General features: G+C 38.7%; 1 protein-coding gene across 1 annotated transcript; it reads left to right on the forward strand.

Annotated features, from left to right (window-relative positions):
- Positions 1-31: 31 nt before the first annotated feature.
- LOC114359214 (arf-GAP with Rho-GAP domain, ANK repeat and PH domain-containing protein 1-like) lies at positions 32-27,380 on the forward strand. The gene is made up of 16 exons (XM_028313513.1): positions 32-147; positions 1,663-1,908; positions 2,750-3,011; positions 3,574-3,721; positions 4,226-4,366; positions 7,104-7,214; positions 7,921-8,025; positions 12,358-12,479; positions 13,546-13,669; positions 17,722-17,934; positions 18,253-18,443; positions 19,595-19,831; positions 20,128-20,282; positions 21,064-21,268; positions 23,586-23,710; positions 26,540-27,380. Exons 1-16 carry the CDS (start codon positions 83-85, stop codon positions 26,670-26,672), a joined length of 2,583 nt encoding a protein of 860 aa, XP_028169314.1. The 5' UTR covers positions 32-82; the 3' UTR covers positions 26,673-27,380.
- Positions 27,381-27,486: the final 106 nt, after the last annotated feature.

The raw sequence follows: 27,486 nt of genomic DNA on the forward strand, positions 1-27,486 counted from the left end.
GCACGTACTGTCGGCAACAGCGTATGCGACGGAGCGCGACGGGCTGGCGGCGCGGCTGCAGCTCAACGAGTGCGTGGCGTGCATGGCGCGCGTCACGCACGTCACGCACGACAGCGAGACCTGCGGCGAGCTGCTGCTCACTGACAGGTAACGTATCATTAAGACGTCATTGCACGTATGTTCAATTGACACGAGCATTTGCAAGATCATAACCTCATAAGCTTGTCAACAGCTGCAACTGAACAAGTATATGGCGTTCCAACTTAAAATCTACCCTCTCCGTTGTCTAGTACCCATAGTACAAGCTTTGCTTAGTTTGGGACTAGAAGCGCAGTGTAAGTCCAAGGATATTTATTTATTACTAGCGGCCGCCCGCGACTTCGTACGCGTGGATCCCGTTTTACCCCCTTCATCTATCTTACGCGGTTTAGATTTTTTCATACAAATGTTTTTTCCCGCTAACTCCCGTTCCCGTGGGAATTTTGCAATATCCTGTTGTAACTAAGCTTTAAGTTTAATAAGGTACCTGCATGCCAAAAGACAATGCCGGAAATTGGCGTCTTTTTTTTTTCGCGCGGCCATCGACCAAACTTTGTTTTTTGATTACAAAATAGTGTAATAAACCAAACTTACGCACAATCTCACTATTTTGTTGCAATTTCTTACAAAACTTGCGCACAAAAAGCAAATCTAGTATGAAAATCATCAAACTTCTAATGCTCGTAACTCAGTTCAGACTGAGTTTAGAGGTATACATGCCATAGTAAGTTTGGTTTATTACACTATTTTGTAATCAAAAAACAAAGTTTGGTCGATGGCTGCGCGAAAAAAAAAAGACGCCACTTACCATACAAAATCTGGCATTGCCATTTCAAGCGTCTATCTTAAGTGGTTTAGATTTTTCATACAAAAGGATTTTCCCGCTAATTCCCGTTCCCGTGGGAATTCCTAAGTATACTATAACCTGCCCAGGAGTATGAAGAATAATTGTACCAAGTTTCGTTAAAATTCGTCGAGTAGTTTTTGTTTCTATAAGGAACATACAGACAGACAGACAAAAATTTTACTGATTGCATTTTTGGCATCAGTATCGATCGCTAATCACCCCCTGATAGTTATTTTTAAAATATATTTCATGTACAGAATTGACCTCTCTACAGATTTATTATAAGTATAGATTATTATTAAAAATGTCGTTACATACTTTCTTCTCCTTAGCTGAGTAATAGTGGTTGGTTATATTGAGGTGTCCACGTTTATTGTAGAGGCAGATACTCTACGCACGATCTCCTGCCATCTCCTTTTTTTTTTTTTGGAAGACTGCCTGGTGCACCTCTGACTAGAGGTGCAATTTTGTAAAGTAATCATATTCATTTGACAGTTCAAAACTTACGATAAAATCTGTTTATAGTTCCAATATACTGAACTATTCTATCCATTGACAGCGGGGCGCAACCGTCAATACCGGATCGCTGGTTCCGATTTTTGCCATGATGGAAACCATATAGTTGAACGATGGTAGCGGACCCCTATCATTGAGTTTGGTGGGACAGTTCAGCGTGGGTCATCTATACCTAGGCGTTTGACAGAATACAGCAATTGCACCTCAGATCCGCTACGTATGTTACGTCATCGTTGAAATATGGTTTATTCTTATCCAAGATCCATCCACTTCGTGCCCGAAGACAGCGGCTCGGACGACGACAGCTGGGAGCCGTGGGCGCCGGGCCGCGCGCAGTGCTGGGCGCTGGGCAGCGTGACGGCGGTGGGCACGCGGCGCTGGTGCCTGCAGGAGCGCGCCGTCGAGCTGTTCCTGTCGTCCGGACACGCTCAACTGCTGGCCTTCGACTCGGAGGCTGAGCGCGCCAACTTCCTCAAGGCGCTCAAGAACTGCCACTTGCCGAACAAGTAAGTTTTTTCCTATAACTACCTAAGGCCGGCAATACACGGACCGCTTGAAGCAGTCAGGGTCGACAGCTTCAAGCTATCGACCGCCCGAATCAGTTGCAACTGCTCGAGCGCTTCGTGTATGTGCGTTCATAGAACTCTGCAGTTCACTGTGCAGTCGACAGCTTGAAGTTGTTGACCCTGACTGCTTCAAGCGGTCCGTGTATTGCCGCTCTAAGATATCTTGTTAGTCGTCATTTCAGAAACAGAAAACCACGCTGAACATGGCCCTCCCCCAAATAGGCTAGGTGACAAAGTTTTAAGTCCGTCCGACATTGACTTGAAATGTCGCGTGACGTCACTTCTCAGTAAAAAATCTACAAAGGCATGACGTCACGCAATATTTCAACTAAGGCCGAGTAGCACTACCTAATTTTGATCGTAACTATAACGTTAACCATGAATACATGTATGAATTTTGACAGACTTATTGACATTTGTCGAAGTTAAAGTAAGATGGTGCAACCCAGCCTTAATGTTCCACCGTCAATATGTGAGTGGGAAAAAAAACAAAAAAAATACGTTTTTTTATTATCTCTTTAATGGAATAGAATTTCTATTTCATTACCGAGATATCTACCCAATTATTTGCAGACTGACCAGTGACCAGTTCGTAGCGCCCTACATCTAGCGCTTTCTTGTAGCCTTTATTTAAGATCCCTTGTCTTCAAACGCTGGTAGGACCCAAAAGATAAGGAGACATGTAAAGTGCCCCATAAGGGCTACCTTTTTTTTATTTACTATATTTTGACGTTCAAAATTTCTGTCTTCTGTCTGTTGTGATAAGATTACTTTATTCCAGACAAGAAGAAGACACGCTAGCTGAAGCCATGAACCAGTGGCGCAACGGCAGCATCACCAACTGGGAGTACCTCATGCGGCTCAACGGGCTCGCCGGCCGCTCCTACAACGACCTCATGCAGTACCCCGTCCTGCCCTTCGTGCTGGCCGACTACACCAGCCGAGTGTTAGACCTGACCGCGCCGGAGACCTTCCGAGACCTCACCAAGCCCATGGCTGTGCAGCGCAAGAGTCGGGAGCAACACTATATCAACACCTACAATGTGAGTGCACGTTTAAGGCTGCGTTTCCACCAAAACAACCAATAGAATCGCTTCTTTTACCGAGGCGAAGTAAATGAAGCGATTCTATTGGTTCTTTGCGAACACATCCCTCGCTACGCATCCTCTCACATCTCTGGTGGAAACGCAGCCTAAGGCTGGCGCAGACGAGGTTATGAGTCTTGTCCACAAAGGAGAATCCCTGAATCGTGACAAAATTGTCCGCTTATAACTTGCTGCGGACTTCACGTACACAGTGTGCATTGATTTGTTGTAATTTAGTAAAGTCCCGTTTCTGAGTCTGGTTTTTAGTTGTCTGTGTGCGTTATTTACAGTTTAACTGATATTGAGGGAAAAAAAGTACCGCGAGAACAGCCCCTGTCTGCGCAGGTTTTAAGATTGTTGTCTATGTCTGGCAAAGCAGAATGGGATCTGGCTGGCAACAGGCCAAATCTTTCATTTGGCTCAAGTAAATCGGAATATGTTGCTGTTTAGTTTTAATTTCGCACAGTCATTATGTTTCTTCTGTTTTTAATGACTTATAACTTTCTGGCCCTGTTTTCAGGACCTGAAGGCGGCACGGCGCGAGGGCTGCAGCCCCGTGGTAGCGCGGCAGCCGCACCACTATGCGTCGCTGTACAGCAACTCGGGCGGCGTGCTGCACTACCTGGTGCGCCTGCCGCCCTTCACGGAGCTGTTCCTCAACTACCAAGGTACTGCCGCGTGTCCTCACTGCACTATTGGACATTGGCCGCCCTACTCTCTATCTATTATTGTTATTGTAATTTTTTTTTTATTTCCATATTAATGTCCTGATTTATTATTTCTTTTTTGTGTGCCAAATAAATCATTCTTTCTTTCTTTCTACTCTCCTAGTTAGACTTGTCACTTCAACCCGCCACTATCGGACTTCTCTCCTATTGGTCACCCTGGGCACCTAGGACTTCAAGATCGAAGAGGTCCCTGTCTTGTCCACGGGCGCAATTTGCTTTGGAGGGGACAAGTCACATTTTTTTTAGGTCAGACCGTTTAACTTAGCTCCTTCAAAGCGACTGTAGCGCTTTTAGGCAAGTTCGTAATTTTCTGCGAGACTTCCAGAGAGAAGCAGTTGCCCTCCCTTTCCCCCGAGTACGCCCGTGGTCCTATTTCATTCTCAAAAATCAAACATTCAACAATTAGATCTTGATTGACTTACTTTTGTGTTAATTCTTGTGCAGACAACAACTTCGACATGCCGGACCGCACGTTCCACTCGCTGGCCACGACGTGGCGGCTCATCACCAACGACTCGCCCACCGACGTCAAGGAGCTCATCCCCGAGCTCTTCTACCTGCCCGAGCTGTTCCACAATAACGAAGGTAAATGACTGTGTTTATTATGCAGTAGTCACTTGGATTGCATTATAAGAATTTTTTTACATGTTTAGGAGATCAACTCTCATGGGTATAACTTTTCGTTTTTCAGTCATCACTTAGAAAGAACTAGCTTTCCGCCCGCGGCTTCGCCCGCGTCGATTTTTTTCTATCACAGAAAAACTTTATCGCGCGCGTCCCTGTTTCAAAAACCGGGATAAAAATGTGTCCTTTCCCGGGACTCAAACCATATCTCTATGCCATATTTCATCAAAATCAGTTCAGTGGTTTAGGCGTGAAAGCGTGACAGACAGACAGAGTTACTTTCGCATTTATAATATTAGTATATATAATGTTGGGAACAAATAGGTGGACTAAACTTTTTTATATTGGTTTTTGTTTTTATACTTTTTTATACATTTTGATACCTTTTTTTACAACTGTCAGGGCATTTTTTTGTCCAAATAAATTTCCTTGATTTGAGCAGGACTGTTCATTTCCGCGTTGACCGGCCCTAGCGGCTATCCCTTACAAATAGGGTAAACCGTATAGCTATTGCCCACTTAAAGATTTCAAACACATTGAGATGAAAAATTAAAGAAAGTATTTTAATTATCGACCATTTATGACTTTTTTCTTATAACTCAATAAACTGTTAAACAGAATATTAACAGTTTTTAGTTAAAACTTACGTAACTTAGAAAATATTGAAATAAATTTAAAATCGTCCAAAAAGTACAGTCATTGCCCATTACTTACACTAATTGCCCACATCAAAGCACAGTAATTGCCCAGTATCTTGATTCTGCTCCATACTGATGTCTGGAGCCTTTAATGGATGGTATTGTTTGTTTACACATACAATCTCACTATTTTGTTGCAATTTCTTACAAAACTTTGCGCGCAAAAAGCAAATCTAGTATGAAAATCATCAAACTTCTAATGCTCGTAACTCAGTTCAGACTGAGTTTAGAGGTATACATGTCATAGTAGGTTTGGTTTATTACACTATTTTGTAATCAAAAAACAAAGTTTGGTCGATGGCCGCGCGAAAAAAAAAAGACGCCAATTTCCGGCATTGTCTTTTAAGGAATTTGTGAAGTTGTTGTAATTATTTAAACAAGATTAGTATACCGTTTAAATGAGGATAGACTAGAGAAGTTTTGATAAAATTCGAAGATCGCTATCTCTTTTAAAAAAAAATTTATACCTATGTAAACTTAAATGTTCAGTCCATTTTTAACTTTTCGGAAAACTTCAAAGCTGAATTAAAAAAAAAGTAGATGATATTTGCCAGTAAATTAAGATTTGATGCAACCCTACATTAATGCACGTCAAAACAAATTATTTTTTTTAGAGCTGCGCCTAGTAGTTTTTTTTTAAATCGAAATTAAATGATGCGATTTGGGTATTTTGGTGAAAGTACTAAAAACATTAATTTAAAAGTAGCCGCCTGGCATGGAACGTGTTATGGGGGCTGAAAATATAGGAAATGACCCATTCTATCCGCCAAATCATTTTGGCACACGATGCGCCAAACACCCTGTATATCATAAACTAGCTGACCCGGCGAACTTCGTACCGCCTTAGCGTAGAGATTTTCTTAATATTTTTTTCCGTAAGAACCATCCTTGGACTTCCACAAACATTTAAAAAAAAGAATTATCGAAATCGGTTCAGCCGTTCACACGTGATGCCGTGACAACGCGAAACGGGTTTCATTTTTATATATATAGATATCCGATATTTTGATATTTATAATAAATATCGGATATTTTCGAACCCTGTTATTAAGACTAATTTCTGTGTGGTCAATCTAACATAAATGATTAGGTTTCTTGATGCTTACCTAACAGCATGAAACTGTAATTTATCTATACTAATATTATAAAGAGGAAAGATTTGTACCTATTTTTGTATGTTTGTAATGAATAGGCTCAAAAACCACTGAACGGATTTTTATGAAACTTTACAGTATTATTGTTCATAATCCAGTATAACATATCTTAGGCTATAATTTATGACGATCTGTGACAAACAAAATTTCACGCGTGCGTAGCTAGTTAAATATAAAAATATTTTACGTCGAAAAATGTGTCCAAGTAAAATTATGTTCATGTGGCTATAAGATCTTTTAAGATCTGCAAAATTATGTTCATGTGGAAGCAGTGGAAGTCCTTTTGATATCTACAAATCCCCATCTTAGCAGTTAGAACACGTTAGTGTTTGAACAGCACATAGCTAAATACTACTAAAAATATATATGTATCAAAACGCAACAATTAACCTAGAAATTAGCACGGCACTAAATAAATATATTCAAAACTGCCACGCGGTCTCGTACTAGAAGGGCGTCTTAAAGGCCACCTTCTATCAACGGGAGCGCGTGGTAAGTAACTTGCTTCCGAATGTATTGTAACTTCCTACTTTTTTATATTTTTAAACCGGCAGACAGTGGTGACTGAGTTTGTTGCGGCGCTTCTTCTCAGCACTTGCCAAATGTTTGTCTCGAAGCGCTGGTAGGGCAAAAAAAGAATGAGACATGTATAGGCTCCTTAAGAGCATTTGACGATTTGCAAGAACTAATTTAATTAGTCTAAACAAATAAAGAAAATTTTGATTTTGATTTGATTCTACATCATTTCATCTAGTTGTAATTAGTGTTATTTCATAACTAAGTACCTATAAATAAAGACTTGGATTTGTCAACTATACTTTATTAAAGTCGTAAGTTTATTTGCAGATGCCACGACAACGATGCCAGTTGACGAAACTGTGAAAGAAGACAAGTCGACGAAATTGTTCCCGATCTTCAGCAATCCCAACCCTGGGACTAGTACGCCTACTAGCAAAGGTCAGTACCATAGAGATATAGAGAGATGCCAACTAATGCGCTGAATTCGAAACTTAGTGTCGCATTAGAAATTGACACAAACAAAGTAATCAAAATATGTGCTCAATAACCACTGCGGTATCAGTACTCAACGTTCGAATAATCTTTAGTACTACGCAAGCAATGTAAAGTGTTTAAATTATGACGTCTGCAGCAATGTGTTCTGTTTTTGGCAGGGTTCGAAAATATCCTTATGATATATATCCGATATATATCGGATATATATCTGATATTATGATATATATCCGATATATATCGGATATATATCATAAATATCGGATATATATCGGATATTTTCGAACCTAGGGTTCGAAAATATTCTTATGATATATATCAGATATATATCTGATAAATATCATAAATATCGGATATTTATGATATATATCCGATATATATCGGATATATATCATAAATATCGGATATTTTCGAACCCTGGTTTTTGGGCATATTGCTGCGACACCGACCACGCCCCCTTGTCACATCTCCCTTTAGTTTCTGTGATCTGTGGTCACTACCTACACAAACACTGTAAATATGATATAGCCCGATATAGTTATGTGGGTTCGGCAGAGTAGAATAGAAACACCCCTACTCAGCTCGTGAAAAACGTAAGAAGCTATTAAATACTTATTTTTACTTATAAATATTTATTATTTATTTTTATTAGGTTCGGACAAAAACGGCAAGAAACGTCTACCGAAAACCACCAGCGACCAATACGTCATCGACGCGGGACAGAAGAAGTTTGGCGCCACTCAGTGCAAGGAATGCGGTGCTATTTACCAGGTAAATAATTATTACTTCATTGTAGATTCTTGGTCTATTGAAATAAGGGTCAAATCAGCGTGAGAAATAAAGATTACTTCATTGTAGATTCTTTGCATATTGTAATAAGGTCGAAAACCAATGAAGTGAGTGTAGATCAAATCCTCCATTTGCCTCTCTAGTAAATTAGAGAGGCTCGATCTTCTGTAGTGGAGACTCAAAAATGTAAGGACTATAGTCTTTTTCACGTAAGATNTAACAGCTACGCACAGCTCACGCATCTCCTCTCGTCTCAGCACCGCTGCGCTCTTCTCCGCTCCGCTTTGGTGGAAATAGCCTGCCAGCTTCGTCGTACATCTCTCGTCTCCGTTCCGCTCTGCTTTGGTGGAAACCGGGCCTAAGGCTGATAGTCGATCCCCTTTGCCAAGGGAGTATGGCCGTGGGTCATGTTTGGTATATAAGAATATTAGGTACCTATTTCATGCGTAGTGTAGGGTAATGGTGGTAGGGTTAATACTGGGACGTGTAAAAGTGCTTTTTAAGAGCCTATACAAATGACTTTTTAGTTTTTTTTCATATAACTCTTAACTTTCACAATTCGTATTCGTGCTAGGGAAGAAATGCCAAACTTTTGCGTATTTTCCTTTAAATAGAGATCTGAAATGTTGAATCTCCCATAGGATAATAAATTAATTCATATCATTTTTTTAAACGAGCCNATAGGTACGTAGTGCTTTTCTAAGACGGCTAATTAAATGTTTGTGCTCATTTAATAAACAGTCCGTTTTAACAAAAATGTTTATCTTACAAGAATATAAATGGTAATCTTACCGCCATAATATACAGGTACCATTTGATAGAGCTCGTGAAGCACTTTCAGGATCATTAACAAGTTTTTCGATATCTTGTGTAGTTCAGAAATAATCGATCACTTATCGTTTCCACCCATAGACATTTATATTATATTTTTAATGTTTGAAACCTAATCTTAGGGTTACCTAATTCTAGGTCCATTCAGAATGTCAGATAGTTGAATTTTTATAAAATCAACGCTTAACTAATCGTATCAGAATCCTTTTGAACCTAACATACCATTTGATTTTTTTTAACTTTCAAAAATTCTAATAGCTTCTACTTTTTATGTGCATCTGTAGATAATCAGGATTTTAATACAGCACTTAAGAGATTAGATGCATCTCAAACGAATGTTCGTAATCCGCAGCTCAGCGGTCGAAGGAACGTTCGCCTGGCAGTGTAGCAATAGCAATTAGCATAAAATAATTGTGTATTTATCAGATAACAACATGGTTTCCATTATCATAATCTAGAATAAAATATAAGTCTTATTTGTCAAAAAAAAAGCTGTTAAGTACACATTTTGTATTATAAGTAGGTATTTCTTAAGGCGATTAGAGTCCTCAATGACCTTGGGCGTTTGACCTTCACGACACGCGCAACACCCGCGTACCCCGCACGAAAACTCCGATTTGACACCGATCAAAATTACACGGGCATAGGTAGATACAGAATAGAAGCTCTTTTTTCATGACATTACTGCCTATTATTTTAAACTTGAATTGATGAACCTTGATGTCGGTGTCATTTAAGTCAGGCGTAAAGGTATTTAATAAAAATAACACAATCCATGAACATTTTGTACGGGATATTTTTATTTTTTATTTTTTCGTAAATTTTCTAATGTTATTGTCGGTTCAGCCGTTCCCGAAATTTGAACATGTAATATGTAGGTAACTTCAGGTGGAATCTNTAGGTACATCCTTAACTTTAATTGTATAAACGTAACAATAACAATTTTGTCTATATCTCTAGAAACTTCAACCTTGCTAAGATTAGGCGAAATAAAGTACAAAGTTCATTATGGTAGTCTATGTCTATAGGCACAACGACTAGGATTCCTTAAAATAGATTTTATTTCGAGGCGAGTTTTGTTGAATAGTTTTTATTATTATTAAGTTAATAGGAATTGCTTAGTTCTTCACTTACCCGGCCCTTTCTTTGGTACCTACTTAGATTTAGAATAACATAACAGGGTTACATATATTGGAAACAATTACAAACAAACATATACAGTGTGAGTCACGTTAAAGTGTACATATGAAAATAGATGAAACTAGACCTATTTTTATCGACAAAAAAGAGGTCAAATTTTTTGTGAGATTTGTTTAATTTTTTATAGAATTTTTTTTCTTCCAATTACTTGTTGTACAGAAAACGTAATAACTTTTAAAATAAGCGGTATATCCTTATAAAATAAAAACAGTAATAATGCTAAATAACAGGTGATACTAAAAAAATACATAAAATACACAAAAAATGCCAACAAATAATAAAAAATAATACTTTTTGAAAAAAATCTGCTTTTAAATTCGTGTTTTTTTGGTTATTTGATAAATTTCTCCAAAAAATGCCCCTATAACCGGTGGTTTTTATTACTTTGTATTATTCTCTATCGTATTTCCTTCGTAAAACCAAAAATCGCATGTCTCTATCCCTATCACAACGTTTGCAATGATCGTTTGAACTAAGCCTCTCCGGGCGCGCCATTCAACGCTTCGTTAACAACGATACTGAAAATGGCTCTAGATTTATAATTTTGATAAAGACAAGTTAGATTTCAAATAAAAACCAAAGATTTCGAAGTAAAATAAGCATTTTAGTTAAAATTAAAATTGTCTCTACCTGTAGCGGAGAATAATGTTGTGGCAGGCCTTTGTTCAAACGATCATAGCAAATTTTGTGATAGGGATAGAGACATGCGATTTTTGGTTTTACAAAGATAATACGATAGAAAATAATACAAAGTAATAAAAACCACCTATTATTATAGGGGCATTTTTTTGAGTTTATCAAATAAACAAAAAAATACAAATTTTTAAGCAGATTTTCTTTAAAAAGGAACATTTTTTATTATTTGTTGGCATTTTCTGGGTATTTTATGTATTTTTTTAGTATCGCCTGTTATTTAGCATTATTACTGTTTTTATTTTATCAGGATATACCTCTTAGTTTAAAAGTTATTACATTTTCTTTACGAGAATTGGAAGAAAAAAAATCTATAATTTTAAAAAAAAAATGTCAAAAAATTTTTGACATCTTTTTTGTCGATAAAAATAGGTCTAGTTTCACATATTTTCATATGTACACTTTAACGTGACTCACACTGTATTTGAAATGAAACATTGATTGGTGTAGTGAGTTATAGGTACTTGCGTATATTTATTCAGCGTAATCCCAGCACACAGTCTAATGTGTTCTAATAATAATAATTGTCAGTTTTGTCTATAAAAGCAACACATAGGTGCTGTAAGACATCGATTTGACCCACCGCTGTCTGTCCGTGCCGAATGTTATGGCGAGGGGAGAAAATTGAAGAACCTCTCTCTTTTATCCATTGTGAACGAAAGAGACAGGAAACCAGGGGTAAAAACCGGTTAGGTAGGGGTTCTTAGCTCGGAATGTGACGCATAAAGGAAATAAATTTTTTTGGAAAACACATCTGAATTTTCTAAACAAGAATTCCTAATCTATTCGTGCAAAAATCTTTTAAATTAACATAGCCCTTTTGGAGGAGTAGGGAATTTAAGTAAAAAATCGATGTCCCGTATTTATTTTTTTAATCCAAAATAAAGAGACGTAGCGAAAATTCAAACGTCACAAATGTAGTCCTTGAACTGTTGTATAACATTTTTTTTTTCAACTATTTCTGTCCAGCAGTAAAAGAGGAGTAGGCTTTACAAAATGCCCATTTGACGCGGATTGAGGACTCTAATCGCCTTAAGCAAACTTTGAGCTCTTTACACCTATGTTAACACGTCACACCTAGTTGTTCCTGCGTGTTTATGCGTCGTTTACCTAATGTGAAAGAATGTCACTTCAAATTATGTCGCTCACACCGAGCCGGCGGCAACTCGGCGTCTCCATAGCTAAGCGCCTTACACAACATTTTCCAACGTGTTCATACTGTAATGTTTAGAGATATTTTTATATCATACGTTTTACTCTTACGATATTTATGAGCACTCCCACTGTAATTAGGCATGTGAGTAGATGTTGACTGTAATTTTTGACACTTATCATTACAATACAAAATATTTCGACTAGTTTTAGCCCGCCCACATGAGTTCTGTCACAGAAAGTTCACTCACAAAATTTAATAACGCGGCTTTTGTAAAATAATTTTTAAAATTTGTTCAGTACAAATGTACTGAAAATAGATTAATAAATCTAAATAGATTACCCCCATAACCTCACAAATTCGCAAGCTTTTTACATTATTATTGATGACTTCATTAACAATGATATTGATGTTTGTCCCCAGTGACACAAGAAGCTGACGAGGAGACGAAGCTATCGTGCCCTACCGACGGAAGTGGCAACCTTCTTCTCGACTGCCCTCATGCCACGCTTTATCTAAGGTTTCCCCATGAGAGGGAATTGAAGGTAAGTGGTCGTGTCGACAACAAACCTACACATCATCATCATCATCATCATTTCAGCCACAGGACGTCCACTGCTAAACATAGGCCTCCCCCAATGACTTCCACATCGCACGGTTGCCCGATTGGTAGCGGCCTGCATCCAGCGCCTTCCTGCTACCTTTACCAGGTCGTCGGTCCACCTTGTGGGTGGACGTCCTACCTACACAGCGTCAGCCCAAAATTCCACCACTAGAATGGCGTTGTCAGTAGTAGAATTACTGGCAATTCTGTTTTTTGCACTCAAGAAGTTTTATAAAAAAAAGCATAACCTTGACTTGATTATGTATTTCAGCCGTTTAGGTGCTTCTTATTATCATCATTCATCTCTCAGCTTAACCACAAAGGAACTAAAGCATAATGTGACTCGTGTAACGGTAATACATACAGTACTTATTATTATTCTGTGGTAATACCCTTAGGTAACTATTGGTACCTGAATAAATAAGCACAATGAGAGTTGTTTACTGTACCATTGAGGGTCATGAAAGTCACACACTATTTGCTAAATTCAATCTTTAAGACTTTCCAAATGCGAGCTGAGCAGTTTTAGTACTTCCCACATTTATTTCTGTTCCCATCCTGGCCCCGTCCATGCACGAGAGCCTATTCAGTAGCTGAAATAAATATAATAAGTTATAAATATAATAAGTTATAAATATAGGTTACAAACTTCAAGCATTATTAATTTTACAGCAAGATCTTGCTTTTTAGCAAATTAAATTTCTCAGATGACTCAACAGATTTTGATTCCTTTACAAATGTCACAAAGACAACGGACGGCGTGATCATACGAGTATAGATGACCCACGCTGAACTGTCCCACCAAACTCAATGACAGGGGGGCGCTACCATCGTTCAACTGTATGGTTTCCAACATGGCAAAAATCGGAACCAGCGATCCGGTATTGACGGTGGCGCCCCACTGTCAATGTCATGCATAGGACAGTTCAGTATTTTGGAACTATAGAAGGGTTCCCTCAACCTTGTGTGGTGTGGAACCCTAGACCTACGAGCCGAATTCTTTGCAGGGCTGGCGCTACATGATCCGCCTGGCGGCGTTCAACAACGGCGCGCAAATTCACCACCAGCAGCTCACCAAGGAAGACGTGCCAACCATAGTCGACAAATGCATCAGCTTCATTTACGCCCATGGTACTTACACAAAGAGTATAGTCGAGTTAATGGGTTTGAACTTTACCATTTTGAGGTTGGTGGCTGAAACCAACGCCAAAATATGCGTTTATGCTTTCAGAACGATAGGTATTAAGTAGGTACCTATAAAAAAAATACAAGATAATTTTGTGTAGAATTTAATTCTCTATCACTGATTTGTTTAAGGTTTTCTCCTTTTGTTAAAGAAATATTAAGGGAATCGTTATTTTTGAACCCTTCTTTCTCTTTCTTTCATCCTCCTTTTTTATATTTCTGGTGATTCAGAACCCTACATAGTATTATTGTGAAAGCATATACGCAAATGACTGACATTGGTTTCAGCTACCCACCTCAAAATGGCAAAGTTAAGACTACATTGACTGGAATAATCTATACTTCTATACTATCTATACTAATATTATTATTATAAATGCTAAAGTAACTCTGTCTGTCTATCTGTCTGTTTGTCTGTCTTGCTTTCAAGCCTAAACCACTGAACCGATTTTGATGAAATTTGGCATAAAGATAGTTTGAGTCCCAGGAAAGGACATAGGATAGTTTTTATCCCGATTTTTGAAACATGGACGCGCGCGATAAAGTTTTTCTGTGACAGACAAAATTCCACGCGGGCGAAGCCGCGGGTGGAAAGCTAGTAATACCTAACTACAAACTTTTTCCACGCACGCAGAGTGCGCCATACATAGCATTATACAGGGTGGATGAAGCCGGCAGGTGGCCATAGGAATTCCATACTAAAACGACACAACCTCATCGAGTTTGGGCTCATTTGATTCGTATTGACGAGAACTTTAATCCTATATTGTAACCATCAAGGTTTGATGATGGAGCCGGAAGGTGGCCATAGGAAATCCGCACTGAAACGACACAACCCTATCGAGTTTAGGCTCATTTAATTTGTTTTAATGAGAACTTTAATCCTATATTGTAACCATCAAGGTCTGATGATGGAGCCGGAAGGTGGCCATAGAAAATCCGCACTGAAACGACACAACCCTATCGAGTTTAGGCTCATTTAATTTGTATTAATGAGAACTTTAATAGTATATAGTAACCATCAGGGTCTGATGATGGAGCCGGAAGGTGGCCATAGGAAATCCGCACTGAAACGACACAACTCTATTGAGTTTGGGCTCATTTAATTTGTATTGACGAGAACTTTAATCCTATATAGTAACCATCAGGGTCTGATGATGGAGCCGGAAGGTGGCCATAGGAAATCCGCACTGAAACGACACAACTCTATCGAGTTTGGGCTCATTTAATTTGTATTGACAAGAACTTTAATTCTATATGGTAACCATTAGGATCTGATGATGGAGCCGGAAGGTGGCCATAGGAAATCCGCACTGAAACGACACAACCCTATCGAGTTTGGAGTCATTTAATTTGTATTGATGAGAACTTTAATCCTATATAGTAACCATCAGGATCTGATGATGGAGCCGGAAGGTGGCCATAGGAAATCCGCACTGAAACGACACAACTCTATCGAGTTTGGGCTCATTTAATTTGTATTGACAAGAACTTTAATTCTATATGGTAACCATCAGGATCTGATGATGGAGCCGGAAGGTGGCCATAGGAAATCCGCACTGAAACGACACAACCCTATCGAGTTTGGGCTCATTTAATTTGTATTGACGAGAACTTTAATCCTATATAGTAACCATCAGGGTCTGATGATGGAGCCGGAAGGTGGCCATAGGAAATCCGCACTGAAACGACACAACTCTATCGAGTTTGGGCTCATTTAATTTGTATTGACAAGAACTTTAATTCTATATGGTAACCATTAGGATCTGATGATGGAGCCGGAAGGTGGCCATAGGAAATCCGCACTGAAACGACACAACCCTATCGAGTTTGGAGTCATTTAATTTGTATTGATGAGAACTTTAATCCTATATAGTAACCATCAGGATCTGATGATGGAGCCGGAAGGTGGCCATAGGAAATCCGCACTGAAACGACACAACTCTATCGAGTTTGGGCTCATTTAATTTGTATTGACAAGAACTTTAATTCTATATGGTAACCATCAGGATCTGATGATGGAGCCGGAAGGTGGCCATAGGTAATCTGCACCGAAACGACACAACCGTATCGAGTTTGGGCTCATTAAATTTGTATTGACGAGAACTTTAATCTTATGGTAACCAGGGTCTGATGATTGATGATGGAACTTTAAAGTGACCATAGGAATTTTGCAATAAAACGACACAAGCAACCCCATAGAATTTGGGCTCGTTTCATTCGTATTGATGAGGACTTAAATTTTATATGATAACCACCAGGGTCTGATGATGAAGCCGGCAGGTGGCCATAGGAGTTCCATACTAAAACGACACAACTTTATCGAGTTTGGGCTGATTTGATTCGTATTGACGAGAACTTCAATCCCATATCATAACTCGGAGCTGGAAGGTAGCCATAATAACTCCGCAATAAAACGACAGAACTTCGTCAAGTTTGGGCTCGTTTAATTCGTATTGGCGAGCATTTCAATCAAATATGATAACTTTGGTCTGATGATGGAGCTGAAAGGACCATATAGAATTAAAGTTCTCGTCAATACAAATTATATGAGCCCAAACTCGATAGGGTTGTGTCGTTTCAGTGCGGATTTCCTATGGCCACCTTCCGGCTCCATCATAAGACCCTGATGGTTACTGTATGTATAGGATTAAAGTTCTCATCAATACGAATTAAATGAGCCCAAATTCGATACGCTTGTGTTATTTTATTGCGGAGCTCTTATGGCTACCTTCCAGCTCTATCATCAGATCAGCTCCATGTTATCATAATATTGCATTGTCATCCTTTGCATGCAAAATTTCATCTCAATTGGAAACCGGGAAGTTGGTCAATTTTAAGTTACTAGATTTGCCTACACCAGCCAGATATGTAAAAGTAAATAAAAGCTTGTAAAAATAAATTGTATAAATAAAAGCTTGTAATATTACCCGTCTTCATAAAACACTGGTCTGCGAGCGATGCTACCTGTCACGCCATCTATCGTAGAAAAATGTACTACATTACACGGCGCTAGTGCCATCTACATTTGTGTACTAGATTCACATGCTACTTTCACTTATCAGAGTAGTAGTTCCGTCATAACCGGTTAAACACCGTCTTGTGTAGTGTTGAAAAAGCGGCTGAAATTCACTGACCGTCATTTACGGTCAAATTGGTCAAAAACAAGTCATAAACGGTCAATTTCGGTCAATTTGATTTCAGTAATAGTTTAGAACTTTTTTAGATGGCATTTGATTGCTACTATATTCTATAGTTCTAGCGCTTAGGGAGCAGCACGTGAGGGTGTTTTTTTCGTCAAATGTCAGCGAGAAACCACTCCCGTGCCGCTTCCAAACCTCAGGGGCTGCCTGAATTAAGCACTACAAGTATAATATTGTTTGTTACCATTAAATGGTTTAATCTACAACTTTTACAATACAGAAGTTAAAGAATAAAAGTAAAAATTGTAACTGTAAAAAAGTGCTAAAAATATGAAAGCACTAATGTACAGAAAAACGTTCTAAAAAGTACTAAAGTCTGTTCGCCGAGAGTTGATAAATATTATGAAATGTCTTGTAATAGCGACTGTCGCTTCGGGCGTCGTTTGTCACAACGCGCACTGAGTACCATGGTATGAGCCACGCAGCTGTCGTCAAGCGCCCCGGCCGGCGGGCGGCGGCGGCCACAGCGTGACCACTTTTAGTAGATTTCTACTTTTTTGGTAGATTTGAGGCAAAGAGAACGATGATTTAGTAGTGCGAAATCGTTTTGTATTTTGGTAGATAATTGGTATTTTTAGAACATTCTTATAAATGGTAGTCCAAAATTAAATTGTAACCGAGCCGAGAATCCAGGCCAAAAAAAAAGGCCAGGCCAAATAATCTACCAACTTTTTCATTATATCGACAAAAATAATTAGCGGGCCGTAATTTATAATGACTTTAGAACCTCTGATATTTTTTTTTTATCAACTCTCGGCGAACAGACTTTAAAAACGTCGCACTGACCATTTGCAGGGAGCCTATCGGAGGGCATATACCGCCGAGCTGGCAGCAGTACGGTCCTTTCGGAACTGCTGGCGAGGTTCCGCCGCGACGCATGGTCGGTGCAGCTCAGCCCGAGCCAGCATTCCGAGCACGACGTGGCGGGGGTCCTGAAGAGGTTCTTTAGGGACCTCCCAGAGGCCCTGGTGCCTCAGGAGAAGCATCTCGCCTTGACCACTGCTTTGGGTAAGCTGGGTTCTGTTATTTTTTTTAACTAAAAATAAAAACTTATAAAATTGATTAAAATTGTAACCGATTCATTCATCTGGCAACAGCGAAATCATCTACTCAACATGGCATGCCATCAGGCTTATATTACATTGTACCAAGAACATCATTTTTGATAGTTGTTATGGCGTTTTGAGCTCAATCTACCCGTCTTTCATCCAAGATGCCTCAACAATCAGTATGACGTCAGTTCTGATATTCCTAATATGAGTAACATGGAATATTATTCCTATTGCTGCTTCCGCCTCATTCTGATTCCCATCGCTTTCTTTCCAGAGATAAAAGAGGACGCAGCACGCCACGCGGAGTACCGCAATGTGATGACGTCACTGCCTCTGGTCGCGCGCAACACCGCCAGGAAACTGTTCGCGCACCTGCACTTTTTGACGACTATGGCGCATGCCAACAAAATGAGCGCGGAGAATCTGGCGTCTGTATGGGCGCCCACCATCATGCCCGCTGCAGTCGTAAGTTATAGACTAAGAGCTAGTGAACGCCAGACCTACGTCATTTTATAAAAGCTGAAAGTTTGTCAGCGTATGCTCCCAATATAGGATATAATGTTGGTAAATTCTGAAGTTTGGGTCATCGTGGCTTTGGGAGCTACCCTAAAAAAACTGTCTGGCAAGGAGTTGGAACTGTCAAAACTGTCTGGCTGTTGGTGAAAACACTTCTAATTATTGTCCAAATATTATACGTAAAAATCAGATTTATTGGGATCCTATATAGGATCACTCTAAGTAAAAGTCAAAATTATTCTGTTACCTTGGATGCCTAGAGAAAATCAAGAGTAAACCTGAAAATGACTAACAGTATAGACAGGTTTAATGTGCAAATCAGTAATTTCGTACATCTATCTATATAAATAAAAATGAATTGATGTTCGTTAGTCTGATTAAAACTCGAGAACGGCTGGGCCGATTGAGCTGATTTTGGTTTTAAAATGTTTGTCGTGGTCCAGGGTAGGTCTAAACGGTGAGCAAATACGCGCGCGATATTGTTTTTCTGTGACAGACAAAATTCCACGCAGGCGAAGCCGCGGGCGGAAAGCTAGTTACTAATAAATTAAATTAAATTAAATTAAATTAAATTAAATTAAATTAAATTAAATTAAATTAAATTAAATTAAATTAAATTAAATTAAATTAAATTAAATTAAATTAAATTAAATTAAATTATATTAAATTAAATTAAATTAAATTAAATTAAATTAAATTAAGTTACTAATCCTTAGTCGCTCCTAAAGCTTGGCGGTGCCTTTCGGTTTCACCCTGCGTAAGTATAATGTATATGGAAAGAAAGAAATGTATAAATGAATATTAATAACAATAGATATTATAATGTACGAACATTATTGCATGTCATGGAACTCTTTTTTAGCTTAAGTGCCACCATTGTAAGAAAAATATTCTAAAAAAATGTAATATAGCTGTTGAGTTTCTGAATAAACTAAATAAATAAATAAGTTACACTCGTTGAACAGTAAAGTGACGTTTTTATACTTAACGTCACTATAAACAAGCGTTAAACGAGTGAATAATTTTTATAATTACGGTGGCTAAAGTACAAAAATAATTAAATGAACATCACACAAAGACACACCTACTCACTTTTTCAGACAAGCGACAAACTCCAAACTGCGTGGTCCACCAGAGAGGTGTTCGTGGTTCGAGATCTGATAGCGAATTTCGAAGCGGTGTGGGAGCCCACTGATGCGGAAAAGAGACGGGAAGCAGCAGTCCGTCGCGTTCTAATGACGGTGTTGGGGGCAGCGGCGCCCGCGCCGAAGAAGGCTGCGGGAGACCTCCGAGCGTGGATCTACGTCAAGAACAGAAGCACGTGTCACCAAGTTACGGTACGTATCAGATCACCATTGTCGATAAAAATATGAAAGGGTTGCAATCTGGTGTATGATTGGTTAAATGAAATTCATGGCAAACATTTTAATTTCGATCGAAAAGTGTTCTAGATGTCTTAAGTCGTTGCCGGAGACCTCATTGGAATCGGAAGCTGCTTTCTTAATTGGGATTTTTAAAAAGTGAAATTAGTTTGGCTGACTGATAACTGAAGCGATATGTAATTGCAATTGCAAACTTAACTTTATCATCCAGTGAGTTCTTGATGCTACACACCTTCTTATTTTATTTACAGTTGACGCCAAACAAGACGTGTGCAGATGTATGCATAGAGCTTTGTGAGAAAGCCAACATGGAGTCACATCAGCTCATGATCGAGGAAGTGATTTGCAACGAGTCTATGAGGCGCATAGTCCACATCGATGAGGTGGTCCTTGATGTGGTGTTAAGGTCAGTAAACTCATTCATCATCAGTTGATCGCCATCATTATTCAGCTACAGGACGCCCACTGCTGAACACAGGACTCCTTCAATGTTTTCCAGATTGGAAGTTGGTAGCAGTCTGCATCATGTATCAGTGGTGGTATAGTCTGGTCTGTGACTGTGAGCACGTAGATTTTTGTCCAATGACCCCAACCTACCCATCCTTATCGCTCGCGCGTAATTATGTTGCTGTCGCGCTCGCACACTTACTGCGGGCGCCCGCCGCACAGTGCGCGGATGGGTAGCTTGGGGTCATTGGACAAAATTCTACGTGCTCACAGACCGGGCTTTAGTAGTGTTAATTTTCTTATATTTGACGCCTACCACAGAATAGTAATAATATGTACTACGTACAGAAATTTCTTTGCGAAAATATTTAAAAAATGTCTGCTACTATGCCCGTTTTCGATGCCTTCTCGGGGAGATAATTAGGCCTGTGCCTACTTTTTCTTCTTATCGTGTCGACGACTGTGCCTACTAATCCTACTAATATTATAAATGCGAAAGTTTGTGTGGATGTTTGTTACTCTTTCACGCAAAACTACTGAACGGATTTTGATGAAACTTTACAGTATTATTGTTTATAACCCAGAATAACACGTAGGATAATTTATGACGATCTGTGACAAACTAAATTTCACGCGGGTGAAGCCGCGGGCAAAAGCTAGTTTAAGAATAAATCAGTTACCATTGCTTGATTTGTTGTCATTACTTTGATGATTAATTCTTTCTTTTTTTTTTGTTTTAGGTGGGGCTACTGGGACGAAGAAGACAGAAAAGCCAACTACCTTCTAGTGAAAGACAATAAAATACTAAACGAGATCGAAGCTCTGAGGCACTCCAATTCCCTCGTCTGCGGAGAACTGAAGCTAGCAACGGAATCTATGAGATCCTTCAAATTGCACATGTTTGAAGTACAAAATAGCAAACTTTGCTATTTCAAGGACAAACAGGTATGAAAGTGACTTTCAAGCCCTTCGTTCGGTAGAATTCTTTGTATCAAGTCATAGAACATTTAATTACATTTAACATACAAAACATGAAATGTTCGCAATAGACGCAGCGTGGGACGTCCACCCACAAGGTGGACGAACGACCTGATAAAGGTAACAGGAAGGCTCTGGATGCAGGCCGCTACCAACCGTGTGATGTGGAAGTCATTGGGGGAGGCCTATGTTAGTGCTGAATATAGGCCTAGGCCATAAGATGTCCTGTAGTCCAGTCATTATAGTAAGTTCACCTCGGAATTCGAGATACCCAGCTGTAAGTTTGTAAATACTTGTATATTGACACCCTAAAAGTTGTCTCAAAACCTACATATGGTAGGGTGTAAGCAACTATTAAATTTCAAAGTCAACGGTCATAAAAATCGTTTTTTTGTGCTTTTTTAGATATATCTCATTTCCTATGGGTTTTTTGCTATTTGTATTTATTTATCAATATTTTAGAATACAAAATTCTCTACAAATTTTGTTTAAAAAATTTTTTTATATGGTGAACCGTTTTCGAGATAGAGGGCGGAGAGCGCGCAGTCACTGCATCACTTCAGATCAACTTAAGCGGTTTATATTTTTCATACAAAAGGATTTTCCTGCTAATTCCCGTTCCCGTGGTAATTTCGGGAATTCCTTATTGTAACTAAGCTTTAAGTTTACTTTGCTGTTAATATACACCACTTAATCCATAAAGCTCATGTTGCACGATTAACCATAGAGTTAATATGGGTCAAGGCTCATGTAGGCATTGGTGGTAATGAGGCAGCTGACTTGGCTGCTAAGGCTGCGGCTTCATTAGAGACAATTCCTGATTTTAATAAAGTTCCCATAAGCTACATTAAACACAAAAATAAATAATATCAGAACAGGAATCCAAAAAACTCTACTCTACACCAGATAATTGCGCGTACACCAAATCCTGGCTCCCTTCGTATGAAAATCTTATCGAGTTCATATCACATATCAAACCCTCCTTTTCTATTACTCAGTTACTCACAAACCACGGATACCATAAAGAATACCTCCACATATTCAAGATTACTGACAACGACACATGTCCCTGTGATAATATAATCACCCAATCAATGTTGCATCTCGTTGGACTGCCCAAGATTTCAATCAACAAGACTTAGCCATAATTATAGTTTGCCAAATTTACAACATCGACCCATTCAATTTCCAACAAATTATAACTAAGCAAGATTCTATAACAACATTTACCACCCACATTGAAAACATAGTTAGCAACCTAAAATCTTTCAACAATTAAAATTCCAAATCACGTAGGAGAGAGCAACGCGTAAACCGATAGCGCCGCGCTCTCTATGAAATTCGAAGCGCCCAAATTAAAAAAAAAAAAAGATACTTACCTACATGCCAAATTTCAAGCGTCTAACTTAAGCGGTTTAGATTTTTCATACAAAAGGATTTTCCCGCTAATTCCTGTTCCCGTGGGAATTCCTAAGTATACTATAACCTGCCCAGGAGTATGAAGGATAATTGTACCAAGTTTCGTTAAAATCCGTCGAGTAGTTTTTGTTTCTATAAGGAACATACAGAGAATACAGACGGACAGACAGACAGACAAAAATTTTACTGATTGCATTTTTGGCATCAGTATCGATCACTAATCACCCCCTGATAGTTATTTTGAAAATATATTTCATGTACAGAATTGACCTCTCTACAGATGTATTATAAGTACTAGCGGCCGACTATAATATCTCGAAAACGGTTCAACGTATAAAAAATTTTTTTGAAAAAAATTTGTAGAGAATTTTGTATTCTACAATATTGATAATAAATACAAATAGCAAAAACCCATAGGAAATGAGATTTTTCCAAAAAAAGCGCAAAAAAACGATTTTTGTGACCTTTGACCTTAAAATTTAATAGTTGCTTACACCCTACCATATGTAGGTTTTGAGACAACTTTTAGGATGTCAACATACCTACAACTATTTACAGACTTACAGCTGGGTATCTCGAATTCCGAGATTCTTACCTAATTTAAGCTTAAATGACTGGACTACTGTGGCTGAAATGATGATGATGAAGATGGGCCCAAAAGATAAGGAGACATGTAAAGTGCCCCATATAAGGGCTACCTTTTCTTTTTTGTTATTTACTATATTTTGACATTCATAAGTGCCACTTGTGGTCTAAACTGAATAAATATTTTTTGATTTTGATTTTGATGAGATGAAATATTAAACAGCTTGATGCATTTTTCCATTTTGCTGTTAAATAGAAACAATATTATTTTTCTTTACAGGGTTCGCACAAGATCGAAGAATGGAATGTGAAAGACATCCTATGGTACACCGGGCACGAACCTAAACGGAACCCGCAGTCTCGGTGGGCCATCACTTTCATTCCGCGTAATAACAAACAGAAGAGGTGAGTTCATTCACGAAGACGCTCCCCACCAATTTTTGGTCGAGGGAAGCGCGGGATGCGGGGAGTTTTATCCGATCTAGAGAGATGCCAACTAATGCGTTGAGTTCGACTCACTGTCGCATTAGAAATTCACACATACAGAGTAATCAAAATAAAAACAATACGACGAGAGTGTCTTGCACACATTGCATTCAGTGCTACTATTCATCCGCATACCTACCAGGTTGCAAGTAATGTACGTACAACACCACTACATACGCAGTGAAGTGCGATTGAATCAATGGACAACACGCATAAGTTGTAATATTAAGTTAAATTATGACTTAATTTAAAGTTTAGATCACACACATTACACTAGTTTTTATTTCACCTCAATCCATCCAGTATTACCGAAGATAGAGCCTCGAGAAGTTTACGGACTTTTTAAAATTTTCAAAAATTTCCAATATTCGCGCGTGACGTTACAACATGATTTTGCAGCCCCCGCACGTTAACCCATTTACCACTTTTTGTCTTTTTCCAACTAAAATAAAATTTTACCACGTTTTGTTTAAACAGTAAGCGAAAAAAAAGTGACTTGAAAATGGAATACAAAATTATAAGGTATGGTAAATGATAAGTCTTTATCAATGAAGAAGCAGAAGTTCAATTTCATGTGACCTCCATCTAGGCTAGTTTCCATCGTCACTCAAAGTTTGGCTGCGGTCTCAAATTTGGGCTTAATTGAGGTATTTTTTGGGTGAGAGGCATAAGAACTAATGCCGTTTTATATCAAAAATTCATACTTAGAGGTAATCAACCAGGTACAAAGTATTTCCTTGTATGTTAGTCTGCCACTCTTTAGTAAGTCCCGAAATCCCCGCTTCGGCTCCCCTACTAACCATTCTAACCATTGTACACAGATAATATCTTGCATGCTGCTTTTCATGTTACTACGTCACATTTTCAAAATCCGCGCGGAAAATCGCTCCGAGCGGAAGAGCGCACTTTGAGCTTGAATATTTCAGTAATTTTTAAAGATATCAAAAAAATAAAAATACAGTATTCATTCTAATTTTTTGTAGTTTTTTTTGGCATCTTCAACAAAAATTGTGCACCATGTCCATTATGTTAGTGTGAATGTGCTCATTATAATATTTGTAGTACCAAATGCAAGCAATATAAACTTTTTGACAAAATATGATGTCACTTATGTCATCATTGCTGTCGCGGGCAATGTGTTCTGTTTTTGAGCATATTGCTGCGACACCGGCCCCGCCCCCTTTTCACATTTCCCTTTATTTTCTGTGATCTATGGATCCGAGCAATCCGAACGTCATTATTGTAGGGTACGTGTGCACTCATGGATAATTTCGCGTGTACCGATAACACTCAAACATTAGCGGAAGAATGGTGGGGGCGTCTTCGTGGATGGCACGATCTATGCAGATTGAATTCTTCGAGGCTACAAACATTTCACAGATTGTGGTTTAAATAAGGAAATTCAAGTGTAGTCAGGCAGTGTGAACAAGATCTTTTTTCCTACTCGTTCCCACTACCGTTCCTTTGTAGCCAAAATCCAGCTATAGGATCCTCTACTCAAGCATGTGAATAACTATTTCCACCTCTCTTTCCATTTGTTGTCACTCGTATAATTAGTAGGTAATACATTTTACAAAAACTTTTAAATATGAAATGGGCTATTCCTACCTCTCGTTTCCACTGCGGCACTTCCTTTTGTTTACAAATAGGAGTATATCTCGTCCCATTACTGTAGTTTCTGTGAAGTCAAATCTTCTGGACCTTCTGTCCATTGACATAACCATTCCCAACTACTTACGCCTCCAACTGGGCCCCGATTACGCTAAAAAATTTCAACTGCAACGCGACTGGAAGACGAACGAAAATCAGTTGATAAATTCGTATCGCGGTATCGTTTTGACAGTAAGTTGAAAAGAAGATGTAATGTAAACGGAGCACAACTGCACCTTAACGTTAATGTTGACAGAAAGCTCTCAAACGCAATTCAAACGCTTCACGAATATTTTGCTGTGTTTTAGTAATTTTAGTTTCAAAAATAAGGTGTTCGGACTCTTAATGAAAAGTGTATACTTAATCATTTTGTTTACGCGTGAACTTTATCACGATACCGAATTGTACATCAGTTGGAATGAAAATGGAGGGTGACTGGAGATGAAACGCAAATGATTTGACATTACAAATTAGCGCAATCGGGGCCCTGATGCAGCTCTTGTATGTGTGTAAATAAAATATAAGAAACTAGCGGCCGCCCGCGACTTCGTACGCTTGGATCCCGTTTTACCCCCTTAGGGGTGGAGTTTCGTAAAATCCTTTCTTAGCGGATTCCTACATCATAACGTCTACCTGCATGCCAAATTTCAGCCCGATCCGTCCAGTGGTTTGGGCTGTGCGTTGATAGATCACTATGTCAGTCAGTCAGTCAGTCACCTTTGAGTTATACAGGGTGTTAGGTAAATGGGTATATGAGCCGACACTAGCCCATGTTAACATGGGCATATAAATGGTATGGTGAAGTCAGAAATTTGATATCATCATTTTATTTTTTTTAATTTTCATACAAAATAAATTTTATAAGATCCGATTTNTTTTAATTTTCATACAAAATAAATTTTATAAGATCCGATTTGTATGAAAATTAAAATAATTAAAATGAAGATATCAATTTTCTGACTTCACCATACCATTTATATGCCCATGTTAACATGGGCTAGTGTCGGCTCATATACCCATTTACCTAACACCCTGTATATATTTAGATAGGTACTTACAGGATCTTCTGCCTAACCTTTATCATATCTACCTTTACAGAGGAAAAGACCGCCCATGGTTCGGGTGCACTATCGCTGGTGCGGTAACAGAAGATCAGCTCAAGTGGATGGCTGCCCTAATGTTCGGCGAGCACACGGAGATTCTGCCTACCCCCAGGCTCGTCATCACGTAATAACAAAATGGCGGACGTCTAGGTAATGTCATTTACAAGTAACACGTCGAGTATTGCCACAGTGTTTGTGAAGTTCTGACAGTGAATTAGGTCATTATTATTATTATAATGATAGGTCTTGTGCCTTATAGATCTTTTTTTCTGTAGAAAAAAATGTGCACAAGTTTTTGTATTGTACAGGTACGGTACATCAAGCTAGACACTGGCATCTTATTTTATTGTAGTTCTATTTTACAAAAAATGTTGTGTTGTCGTATGCAGTCGACTTTAAATAATTTTCGTCAGAACCAGTATTGTAACCTCAGATCTGCCAATTTCCGGAGCTTCTGGTGTCCCAGTGTTGCTAAAACCTAGCTACTTTAAAGGAGAGCAATGTAACTATTTATCAATAACTATTAACATTAAAACAACCTATTCCTATTTTCTCGAACGAGCCTATTTTGTAAGAAGTGATAATTCAAAAATTAAATCTGAAAGATCTCATCCATACAAAAAATCTTTAATTGACTTTTACCATAAAGATCGTCTGTGGAAATTAATTCACGTAAACTGTCAGAACTTAACACACGCACTACTGCCACATTATCAGCGTGATACAAACAACACGTGGTTTTTGAAGTTTCCTAAATCCAGTGTACTATAGTTCCAAAATACTGAACTGTCCTATGCATGACATTGACAGTGGGGCGCCACCGTCAATACCGGATCGCTGGTTCCGATTTTTGCCATGTTGGAAACCATATAGTTGAACGATGGTAGCGCCCCCCTGTCATTGAGTTTGGCGGGACAGTTCAGCGTGGGTCATCTATATTTC

This window comes from Ostrinia furnacalis, unplaced genomic scaffold (assembly GCF_004193835.3).
Source record: "Ostrinia furnacalis isolate ACB-3 unplaced genomic scaffold, ASM419383v2 OfSCF0312, whole genome shotgun sequence".
Classification (NCBI taxonomy): Eukaryota; Metazoa; Arthropoda; class Insecta; order Lepidoptera; family Crambidae; genus Ostrinia; species Ostrinia furnacalis.